Source organism: Colias philodice, chromosome 26 (assembly GCF_061535455.1).
Source record: "Colias philodice isolate Cphi_HAF_F1 chromosome 26, ilColPhil1 Martin Lab GWU primary, whole genome shotgun sequence".
Classification (NCBI taxonomy): domain Eukaryota; kingdom Metazoa; phylum Arthropoda; class Insecta; order Lepidoptera; family Pieridae; genus Colias; species Colias philodice.
Window position 1 is genome coordinate 245,776 of NC_143111.1, and position 13,115 is coordinate 258,890.

The 13,115-nt window shown below is 35.4% G+C and overlaps 1 protein-coding gene and 1 non-coding gene across 4 annotated transcripts in view; one reads left to right on the forward strand and one right to left on the reverse strand.

Annotated features, from left to right (window-relative positions):
* Positions 1-13,115, reverse strand: part of rg (A kinase anchor protein rugose) — a 385,845-nt gene that overhangs the window by 174,516 nt on the left and 198,214 nt on the right. For all 3 annotated transcript variants that reach the window (XM_089711107.1, XM_089711106.1, XM_089711108.1), the window contains exons 4-6: positions 11,323-11,423; positions 9,459-9,554; positions 1,029-1,150 (exon numbers count right to left, since the gene is read on the reverse strand). In XM_089711107.1, the coding sequence (XP_089567233.1) occupies positions 1,029-1,150; positions 9,459-9,554; positions 11,323-11,423 (319 nt within the window). The remainder of the gene's footprint in view (positions 1-1,028; positions 1,151-9,458; positions 9,555-11,322; positions 11,424-13,115) is intronic.
* TRNAA-AGC (transfer RNA alanine (anticodon AGC)) lies at positions 8,473-8,548 on the forward strand. Its single transcript has one exon. It is a non-coding gene; the product is annotated as a tRNA-Ala (tRNA).

Consider the following 13,115-nt stretch of genomic DNA (forward strand, 5'->3'; position numbering starts at 1 on the left):
AATAAAAAGATTTCAGCTTAAGTTCTTCATTCATTCAAACTATATACAACGATGCAAGAGTATTTAAAAAGCGTTTAATATAAGAACTTTATATCCCCAAGAATTAAGAAATATACTTTAGTAAAAGAAATTCTAATTAGACTTTAATCTCGCCTTTAATAGCAACTCGAATATGTATTTAATGCGAAGTGAAAACAAACTTTTCTCATAATGAATCCAATTTTTCATGAGTATTAATTAATTCAGATCGTAGTGTAATAAAGTTTACTTCTTAACACGTAATAAGCTGTACCAAGTTAGAGAGATTACTTGTCTCAAGTTACGTGTAAGTTAGTTAGGAAGGCATATGTAAGGTATAATTAATAGGAAAGCAAGCAACGTCTCGTGTATCACAGTATTACTATTTACTACCAACGCCGCCGGTGTACGCCCCGTAATAACTAATTATCGAGCACTATATGTAATACAATCGGCACACATTGAACTGTCGGTAACAATAAACAGTTAGGGGAAGCCCACTGTGAAGCGGATCATATCTCCGTATTTATATACTGATTGATAATAACAGTTTTAATATTTCAATTTATATCTCGCTGCTCGTTACAAATTCCTAAGGTACCTGCAACGAAATAATTGGAATATAAACTTCTTAGTTCATTGCCCTGAACGAGATTATTTAATCAAATAGAAAACAGATCTTAAATAACGAGACGTCGAATTTTATGAATACCGTCTCACGTCTTCGAAGTTTATTTATTATATTTAATATATTTCAATAGCTTTTTATATCACCTATTATAATAGAAAATGATTTTCATATAACAAGCCGACGTCAACGTAGTTAACGCTCGTGTAGGTAATTGAGGACAAGCAAATTGGCCTAACTCGGTTGTAATTCGACGCTAAGGTCTAAGATGTATGTACAATGTGCCCTAATGAACTAGTAAGATACATAATAAACTAATCAAACCAAATTATACCAATACATGTAAAACATTTTGTCATGTTACTAGGATATCAGAACTCACCAATACAAGTAGGGCTTCTCTCGTTCGATGTTTACGGAGTTGATAGGGTCGAGACGAAACCACGTGGTGAATGTGAATCCGTTCTCGTAGGGCCACCGCGCCAGGGGGGGCAGCACTATCGCCTGTAAGTCATTATCGCTTTGAGTAACAAGAATATCACAATAAATGAAGGTGAAATGAAGGGACCAAACTGCAGAGCACATATGTTTGTTTCTGTGATCAAAGTCATAATGCATCAGTTGTCTATGATCTGCCGAGTCATTAAAGTGACTGAAATAAGAGCTTATTACTACAAATAGGCAACTTCTATTGTTATTTATAAGCTATAAAATTGTAATATGTATATGAAAAAGTAGAGCCAGCAAAACAGCATTTATATTCACGCAGTAAGAAGTAAGAACCGACTATATTACACATTAGAGACCAATATGGTACAAGACATAGGTAAAGCTGTCACAAAAATGATGTCGTTAGCATTTAAAGACACAATTATCTCCCAGAGGCGAACGATCGCAGACAAGTGGCGCTCGAGATCCACTTTACGCAAAGAGGCGATCCTCCGACGATTCCTTACAAAATCCCTCCGGCAATATCGTATCAATAAAATCTACATATCCCTCCTCCCGCACTCTCGGCCGATATTCGTTTTGGAAGGTTTATTTGCCCTGTTTAACAGTCGACTATTACATTGCTTTTACCAGACATTACCTACAACTACTTATATCGTTTCGATTTATTCGCCTCTTACCAGCCCAAAAATGAATCATGCTTGAACTTCATTTAAGTATTTGAAGCATTTGAGTAATTTTTATACAATTACCAAAAAGAGCTAGGTATAGATAATTTTATTGCAAAAAGCAGATACCACCAGTGTGTCTATGATCACGTTAAGAGGATGTTTGATCGCAAAAACGCAATCACAATAATATCTCCAAGTGGACAGTCGCAATCAACAACAGTCGCAGGACTCATCACGTTATTGTATAAAAACTTTCGGCTCGCACGTTACGCACGCTCACTTCAATTTGGCCGAGAGGATAATACCATAATTACTGCCTTCCTCGTACCAAGAATTAAAGCAGTTATTGCTATATGGGGAAAATTTCTATAAATATAATTCCAAAAAAGGTTCCATCTACGAAACATAATTATTGACCTACGTATCTGGCGTGATTATAAAATCCTTGAATAGAAATGGACAACTTACATGTTTAAAATAAAAGCTTTTGCTAGCGAAATATCGATTGAGATGATGCCCTATTTTTCTTAATTTCTAAGAATTCAATATACTTCGATACGTAAGCGTTCCTTTCATATATCAAATTGTAATTGGTTAAGCACCAAAACAAATCTCTTCCCATGTTATTTATCATTAATCCTTGTTGGGGCTTATAGAATACCCGGAAGATGAAATAATTGGTTTCCGGGAAAGGGTATTAGTTTGTGCAATGCGCTTACACTTTCTACTCGTAAAAGCCTGCTTAATAATTGAGGCTTGAAATAATTCCACAAGAAAATAATGTTATTAATTAATTATCTACCTATTTACATCATATTGGTTATGTTATTCCAAATAATTTTGTCGAAGTTTTATTAATATACCTACATAAAAGTTTCTTATGTTCTGTTACTTCGAATAAGTTTTTTTGTATATTCAAGAAGGAACAGAAACTGTAATATTTAACTTTTTCTTTTCAATGTTATTATACTTTTGGCAGAAGCAAGTTTTTGTTTGTTGTCTTAAATAACCAAACACACATAACATTAAATATACATCGCATAGTGCTGAGAAAATTTACCCAACATGTTTTATCTTTGCGAAATTGTGATAAAAGTGTTGGTCGGCACTTCCCGAAGGGGGGAGGGGTGGCAGGGAGATCGCTGACAGCGCTATTTATCTTTATGGTGATGTCGATAAAGTGTGGCCGTAGGGACATGCTTTATTGCACACACATGTGCCACCCGATACAAACCTCGTCAATAACAACTTCCTCTCATCAATTCAAACGAACTAGTGGTTCATTTTTACACTTAAGCAAATGGAGCCGTATAACACGACACATATAGTAACATAAAGCGAAATATATTTTCATAACCACGTTCACATGCGATGTATTGAAACGGTTCATAGTCGAATAACTTTAATAAGTAAACTCATGTATTTCGAAAACGCTTTCGCATTGAAAACTATATTCGCAGATCAAATGAGCATTGCATTGCACTATTTCAATGTGTGTTCGTAATATTCGCATTTCCATTTAAACTGAACGTCGGTTATTATTCAACAGACACCATCTTTTGAAACGCATTCCTGTTTCATGGAGTAAAAGGCGGATTGAAAGACCGTGTACACAACATTGCGGAATTTAAACTAAAGAGGGATAAAAGCTTAGTTTGCACAAACGTTTTCATGCTCGCATATCTTGACGCCTTTTTGGACAGGCAAATAAACAGATTGCATTGCATATAGGTATCATATTATGAGAATTTGTGAACATTTCAATTTTAGATTACTTTAGAGAGAACGATGATAAAAGATAAATATTTGAACTTAATTATTGCCCTTCTTACAACGAAGGTAGATCTTTATTAAAAGACAAATAACTTTCCTTTGATCCATAATTAAATAAAGCATGGAGTGAAGACAAAAAGCTTGAAAAATAGCTCTTAAATTTCATCGTCATTTGAGCAACAAACGGTATTGCGTTAAAGCGCGCGTGACATCAAAGCGCGAGCACTTTTCCCGCGCAGTAAACAAATTCGGTGGCGAGGACATTAAAATTTTGACACGGGAATTCTCTTTTTGTGCAAAGTTACATTTCCGCATCGCTGGCTCGCTAACTAACTCGATTGAGTGGCTGATACGACCGTTCGCAGCCGACGGGATGATGTTTAATTACGCGAGCGATAATTGCGACAACACCGGTCACACCTCCGCTCGCAATCGCATCATATGCAACATCACTTTTATGACGTGGAAATACGTATTTGTAACTGAATAGTGTTGCTTGTGTGAGGCTGGTTAGTTTGTCGATTTATATTACATGTTCTATTAAGTGGGATTTCGCTTTGCATCCAGTAAAATTGTATTCATTTATGTTGTGGGTGGGAAGTAGGTGTTTTTCCAGGTCTAATATCTTTACCTAAGTTTCTATATTTAAAGCTGTAGGAATATTGAATATAGAGATGTTTTATTTATAAAAATTTAAAATACTGTCATAAATGTAAAGTTGAGATATTAAAAACAATAATAACAAAGCTTACTAAAAACATAACAAATATAACAAGGTTATTTTTAGACATAAACAAAACGCTTGAATCGGTCGTAAGACATGTACAAGTATTTGACGTGCACCGATCGAGTTCACAAAAAATGTGTAAATCCAGCGAAAAGTGATTTCTTAGCGAATTCTTTATCTCAATAAACACTCGGATTGTAGCGCGATATATTTGAAAAGCGCTTTTTGATGAGTTCTTAAACGAAATAAATCCATCCGCGCTTCATTGCCTTGCCGCGCCTGTTGTCCAAACTTTACGCTAAATATTTTATAATAAAACTTTATAACTTTTCAACTTAAATTGATAATCAGGTTATTTTTTTAATAACAGAACAAAAATTTTCAATAAAATTAACTCATATTACTTCGACAAGTAAGTAAGTAAGTAAGTAAGTAATTCTAGAGCGGGCAATTTTCCAAAAGAAAACACAATTAAATTTGTTAATCAGTTCAACATAACAATTTTGCATTTTATTATTTAATATCATTCAACACAACTACTTTACATTTATTATTTCCCGTAAAATGATTTATACATCAGGTGACACGTAAGCATTCACACTGTCGTCGCAAAACGTGATGTGCGACCCAACAGCGCTGCACATAAGTCAGGAGCACGCTTCGCCCGCCCCGCGCCCGCTCCGCCACGAGCTGGCGGAGAGAAATGGCCGCCGCACGTGATAAATAAGGGAAAAACTGGCCGCTGCTCGACCGAATTCATTCCACGAGCGTGGAGCCATTCGTCGTACGGCTACACGGCGAAATGCAAACCGCTTCGCACGCAACCTTATTTATGTTCAAGTTTATAGATATAACACACGAGTCAACTCCATGTTAAGTATGAAGTTTTTATGTTTTCGCTTTTTTGTTGATAATGATGAATTGATATATACCTAGTGCTATTGAATATTAAAGTAGATCTAAGTTGTTCCTGTCCACGACTAAATTAAGCTTTTCAAATAATCTGATGAACTGAAAAAAAACGTGAACATAGACGAAATACCTCTTGTATTATATAAATTCAAACTGGGGATAGACAAGTCCTACAATAGAAAAATGCACTCAGAAATAGATAAGTGTGTTAACCAACTACCAAGGCAGCATAAGAAACAGGGGTTGGCGGCGCAATAATATGATGTCATCAGCGATTTCGATGTCAATCGAAGCTACAGAGTGCGACGGGCCATTCCAATGGATAGCGATTCGGTTCCAAATGTCCCTTGCTTATCGATCCCCTCGAAAGGCATGCCTATATTTGCTTAGGATTTCCTCCAGAGGTACAAACGCACGTATTATTAACCAATGACTGTCTCTAAGGACAATTTACAGAGGTTTAATAACAAAACGATCCAGCAAATATTTCATTACACACACAGTTTTATAAGTGCCTAATATGACTTATGAAATTGTGTAAACATTCGTTAGAAATAATTTTATTAAATAATTAGCTTCATATTACTTTCAAAAATTAGATACGTTGTTTCTAATGACATGAAAACAAATAACATACATTTGTTGATGATAAACAATTCTATCTTATACAAAACAATCTAAAAATACAAAAACGAAAGCCTAACGCTACCTGGTTATGTACATTTTGGTACGGCAATATCTCACCATCATCAACAATCAACACGTTCAGTTCTTAAAATGTTAAATCTTCTTCTTCTTATATATAAAAATGAATCGCAAAATGTGTTGGTAAGCGCATAACTCGAGAACGGCTGAACCGATTTCGATAATTCTTTTTTTATTATATTCCTTGAAGTACGAGGATGGTTTTTATGTAGAGAAAACGTAAATATGTACCACGGGCGAAGCCGGGGCGGACCGCTAGTACCAGATAAAAATAAACACAGACACATATGTACCTACAGGAAATTTGAAAATATCTCTACAACAATATTTCTTGACCTGAACAGTCTCAAAACATTTTAAATAACAAATTATTAAATACTTATTCATCAAATTGCAAGCTATAAAATCATACCGAAAACTTTTCTAACCAAAGGACAGTAATCTAATAACGGCTACTTCAAAAACAAAAAACGGAACCAGGCTCAAATTGAAAGTTGAGATGTAAAATGCAGATTCCGAGCCACTTGAGGTTAGAGGCAAGGCTGCGGAATCCATTATCGGAATGCCTTAATTAGTACCATTTAGGGGCAGGCCGGTCCCTGGGGCACAATAAATTACCCCTTATATTCGACGTTTAATTACTTCACGCTTCTGGATTAAGCCAAAAATCTTCGCGAATGGGAAATTATTTTGTTAACAGCTTTTACGAAATTAAATAAACCGAGTAAATAAGAAAGGTTGGGGAAATTATGTCGGCTTAGTTATATAAACTAAGGGAGAGAACATTTATTGCCAAATTGCAAACATTGTATCTTTGTATTTTATTTTAATTCGAATAATACGGAATGCGCTTAGGAAAAAAGGTTTGCTATAGGTACGTATATAACAAAGGCCAGTATTGTATGTTTGTATATGTTATACTTGCGATGATTGGTGATGTTTAATTATAAAATATAAATATCTCATTAATGATATCCAATATTAATATCTCATTGTTTCTCTATTACATAGGTACATATCGAAGTATAATATCATGAGAACGACTGAAAAATTTTGTACCTAAAATAATACTTATCCACGTATCAGGAGATAAAATAAAATGAACGTTATAAACAAAAATATACTAACGATCACGACTCATTACTTTTAAAAGCCAACTGACGCATTATTGATGCGACATCGAACTCCTGCAGCATCCCGCACACAGTCACAGCCAACGCCGCCCAACTTTGCAGCGCGTCGCAAAGTCCGCAGACAAACGGCACAGTTCCGACTCCCGATCCAAACACGAAAAAGTAACAGCTTAAAGTTCACAAATAACACACTGCACAAATAAAGGTACACCTTTGAAGTTACACTTGCAAAGTCCGTGGGGGCGGAATGTTCGAGAAGCAACGATATTGAAATTTTGTTCCGTGCCGTTCTATCGAGTACAATTTAATTCCTCCCGTGACCACTGCGCTGGGAATTTCTTGACAAAACTGTAATAGGATTATCGTAGTTTTATTGCTAAAGTTTAAAAATGTACAATTTATTACTGTTTTAAATAATGTATTTTATTTCTGTATTTATTAAAAAACAACCTACGTGACATATTTATCAATAGGCAGAACACACTAAAGTGTTATATTAATATGACAAAGTACTTTCGAATAATTAATTTACTTGTACAAATTATATACATTGCAATATAACAACTGAGGTATGTGAAAACAATTAAAATAATAAACATAATGAACTACTGGACGATCAGCAAGGTCTGAGTACGTGCCCCTACCGGCGCGGCTCCTACATGAAAAAACACGTCCCTGAAAATAAAGCCAGCATTTTGCGATGAAAATAGCTTTTAGAGAGCTGGTAATTCGCGTCACGATTCTGAGAAATGTGTACACGATTGACCGATTTATTGTTCATTATTTTCTCTAAAAAGGATAATTTTGTGACGAAAAAATACCCTTTTATTATTATTTGCACGTGCCGGAGTTGATTTATTTCTACGTTTAATACACGTCTTAATGAAGTGAAAAATAATTGCTCGCGAAGCCTGCGACAACCGAATGTTTAATTGCTTTAATTATAATATTACGTATAAATATATTATTCCATAACATTCACAACCGGGGGCGTAGCTCGGACGGTGGATGGTATCAGGACCCAGCGCCTCAAGTTAATTATTTTTATTTTTAATATAAAATATAATTTTTAATTTTATAAAGAGTTTGTTTGTTTGAACGCGCTAATCTCAGGAACTACTGGTCTGATTTGAAAAATTATTTCGGTGTTAGATAGCCTGTTTATCGACGAAGGCTATAGGCTATATATCATCACGCTAAGACCAACAGGAGAAGAGCAATGCGGGTCAAACCGCGCGGCACAGCTAGTATAAAATATTTAAAGAAAATCTTTCTGTTTATTTGAATTAATTAATTGTACTCGTAGTTTAATGTTTATTATCAAATCCAATCTTATTATCAGAAAGTACGTGAACCAGTCGACGAGGCAGTGTTGTGAAACATCGCCTGCAGCAATTAACCTTTTTTCGAAATACTTACATAATTATATCGATACATTTATAAGATTTGTAACTCGGGGGCGTAGCTCAGATGGTAGAGCGCTCGCTTAGCATGCGAGAGGTACCGGGATCATCGATACCCGGCGCCTCCAAATTTATTAATTTAATTTTTATTAAAAATACATTGAATTACTTAACGAAACGCGATAAACATTAGCGTCTAGTCCAAAACAACATAAGTAAAAATATTTGTATTTACTGCTATTTATTTTATATCGTTGCCACAGGCATTTCTATCCAATCTTTGAAAATTAGGGGAAATTTTTAATACGATTAATTTCCGTATTCGGAGTGCTCCTTATCCGGAATGCCTGTTGGCGGACTGAAAATATTACAACGATAGCTTCATCAATTTCTGATGGAAAGCCTACATGAAATATTAATTTTATCAATGTCTAATCTTATTTAGATTTTAGGATATATTCAATTTTCATTTATAAATCCAAGTTTTAACTTTTTGCAGTCAAGTTGTAACGTGAAAAGTTGCTTGGTTCCTAATAACAGTACCCTGAGTCCTAAATATTACGATATCAGAAGAAAATATGATAATCCTGATACGTTCTTAATCTCTCACTCATCAAATAAGAAAGCTTAGCCCATGTACATTGTACAGCTATATCCCCGCAAAGTAAACAGTAGCGTGTCGGTGCAGGTCTGCGGAGAGGCACTCGGCACTCCACAGTCGAGTTCACGAGAGGGTCAATCAAGCCACCTCGCAACGTCTGCGATTGCATTGCAACGAAGGTAATAACGTACGTAATTAGGCTGTACACTCAAGTGATATATTGCTTGTATAATATACAATACTCAAGTAATTCATAGATAAGATGATCTGTTCCATCTCTGTCTGCTTTCAACGAATTCAGAATGACTCTTATACTAGCAATAGTCCCCGTCATCTCCACGCAAACTTTTAAACATACCATGAAGCAATTACCTCTGAATAAAACATAGATACAAACAGGAGTTAGCTATAATTTAAATGAATTTATCCCAACTTACCGATCCTTTCCTCCCCGGGAAGCTGAAGAACACATCAGGCCCATTGCGATGTGGCATTTGTCGGAGTACGTTGAGCAGTTTGGCCGAGTGTCGCGGCTGTAATTAAGGTTTTATGTTAATTTTACGATAGGTACCTTCCATATTTAGTTAAATTCATAAATTTATAAGAAGACTTAACGTGCAAAATTCACTAAAGTATAAATGTTAGATTGTAATCGTTACAATCTAACATTTGCCTTTAAATTATTCAATAAAAAACAGGTTACTCTTTTATGAGCTTGGTACAAGAAGGATTAAGTTTTTGATTATTTTTACATTATGATACAAGTTATATGTATGAACTGTGTCATATTTTTCATGTGTGTTCAATATACAAAAATAAAAAGTTTAGTTGCAATAATAATAACTAGACTGCGTAAAGTACCTATAACCAATAACGGAGAGAACTCACATAAAAAATTATATAAATATCCCTTAAGTATCCTCTTTTGATAATTATAACTTATAATAACAAGGACTATTTCATAAACTAAAAAATAACATTTTAAAGGAGGTCAACGAAGGGCAGACGTCTAGTAACCCCATACTAACGATTGACAGCCAATAAAATCAATCAGAAACAACTTCGATTGTTTTCTTTGAGCGCTAATTGCTATCTCTAAAATTATCGAATATCCGACATCGAGAGCGTTGTATCAGATCGTATTATTGTGCTCATAACGATACAATAAGTACGCGAGCCAAATAAACGACATTAGCATCGAGCTCATATTGAAAGTAATTATCAACAAATTCAGTCGTGATTGTGTATGGTAACAGGCAATCACCGCACAACGGGTCTGTTAACGTTATTCAATTACATTAATATTTATACCGTACGATTCATTCGACGGGAATGTTAAAGAGAATTCGCGAATGGTTCGACGCAGGCTAATTGCATAGAAAAACGGGGTTAGCACGAAATAACACGACTGGAACAAAGGCTGGGTCGGCTAAAACAGCGCTAACAAGTAAAACATTAAATTCAAATCGAAATGCAAAGTTAGCACGTGCCAGCGGACATGAATAACAAATATACATGTTCCGCTCGGCCAACATTGGAAAAGTTTCGCTGACCGGCAACTGGGGATTGCGAGCTCGGATTTAGAATCGCCGCTAACAACTATTATATTTTATGACGTTATTTAGTCGCTCCTAACACCCCCATGTTTGCTTGCCGATACACTACAATGGAAACTAATATGTACTCACTAACACATTGCACTTAATTGCAAATTTGATGTATTGACTATCTATTGTATCTATTATAGAAATTTGAAGTGGAAATACTTTGTGAACAAGAATTAACTCAATGTAATTTCCACAACAAAGCAATTAAAAGCAAAATTAACTCTGTGAAAAGTGCATAAAAACTATAATCCATTATCAGTATAACAGTCCAACAGTCCGGCTTTGTGTACACGAGCCATAATTCTCAGTGAGCGGAACATTTGTAATCCCATCTATAAAGAAGATAAAGCCGGTTTGCATTCGAGCCAGCAGATAAATTCCGCAGCCTCCCCCGCATTGGCGACTCGGCGGTACCAGGGCGACACGAGGCCGAGCAGATCGCGACGCGGCTGACTGCGACGGCGCTATTGCAAGTTCGGTTGCACCGCCGCGAGAGCTCTTTAAATTTGCATCTTTGAGCGAGTGCAAGCGGCAATTAAGCGGCTATTCCTCGCTGTTTATGTTTGCCGCATATTTATTGGCATTTTATGTTAATTCTCCTTTTCTTGTTAAATTAAAACGAGTCATCAAGAATAATTTCAAATAAATAATTGTTATTAAATTATATTATGACCTATGAATAAAAGCTTCTTACCCATTTTCCATTGACAGCTTTCATAGCGTTGAATAGCTGTTTGAGTTCCTTTACTGTGACACTGTAGCTGGCCAGCACGCCTAGCATCTCTATCAATAGGTCTGTAACAAGCGAAAATATTGAAAATTAATAACAAATAAAATTATAGGCGAAGCTAGAGACAATTTTGATGTTGGATTTTCTTCTAAACGTAAAACACCTATTAGCAATTCAAAACACTTATACCCCATTCGTTCAAAACCAGCAATCAACTAACATCGCTATCCCAATAGAACGAATGTAAATCGACACTCGTCAATAGTGATTATCGCATGAAATATTTACCGTGAAACGGTAAGAGCAACTCGCTAACTATGCAAATTGTCGTTTTACATAATGAAAACCGTCGCTCTCGTATCGTGTTTCAGTTTACCGGCTTTCGGCGGTTACGTTTAACTATCCCTCGGCGGGCACATTAGCCATTCCTATTGAATTAATAATTCAAGCGAGACATCGCAATGTCGGACGCGAGAAACCGTCGCCGTACTGCATTATTTTGGCACATTGTTGGCGCGCTTGAGATGCAACTCAGTTCACGCCACACCACACGTTCGGACCAACTCGAATTACTCATTGTTTACTATGTATCATGTAAAGTTATTGCTATTTCAGCAGAAAATAGACACAGTTGCATTTGTTATCCAATGGCTTGGTGAATTTTTACTTTTCACGTGTGTGAAATAAAAACTATGTAATTATATATATACGTGGTTTAATTTTTCATGCTCGAAAGCTTTGAGCTAAAAACATAGAGCTGGCTTATTTTATCATAATTTTAACAAACTATTCAAACTAAAGAATGTTGATCAAATTCATTCATTTTCTTATTGCATTCAATTTAATGCATTGTAAATGACGTACCAGGGACACATAATGGTGAGGGTATCATCATCGGCGTAACTGCATAATCCGCTGCAGTCGGGCCGGGCAGGCGTGACTCGGACAAATCCATTTAAACCCGTATACTCGCTCAAAGCCAGCTCTAGTAACTAAATCTAGCACTAGTGTTGACGCGTACTAATAAATTTAACTAACATTTTGACATAAACCATATTATAGCATTCATGTTGAAAATGTTTAGTCGACGGTCACAAACGTAAATTAACTTAGGTGTATGAAGTTCAAATGATTATTGACAATTTGTAATATGTAGGTACCAAATAAATGAAGTTTGAATTTTACAATACTAAGGTCGAATATGGCTCTTCAAAAGTCTTGTCCATACATGAGCTCTCATAAAATATACTGCTATGCATACATACGGAAATAAGATTTCATTTTTCAATATTCAACTGTACCAAGATATTCCTTTTATTTTCAGTGTGACCTTTTTGTTATCAATTTCTAATGGTAGACGAATGACAGTAATCGATCAATGCATGTACGAAGTTTTTCCCCTCGAAAAATAAATTTGTTTCCAAGTTTTAAATTTCTTTCCTTTTTATATTTCGGGGCTCATATTTCCTCAATTTTACACAAGCAGAGAAAGTTAGACTGAATTAACATTCCAATAGAAAACTATTGAAATACAAGTTACATTCCTAGTTCTTCTATTATTTTGCAAATGTTACTATTCATAATATATTTATGGTGACATAGGAAAACATAAAAAGCTTTTATATAAGCTTAGTTGATATGTGAAGGTTTTCCGCTTGTTAGTTTTATATAGTAACACACACACGCACACACATAGTTCGTCGTAAAGTACGCAATAAATGGGTATTCTTCACGATGGATGAAAGTGGCTTTATTAG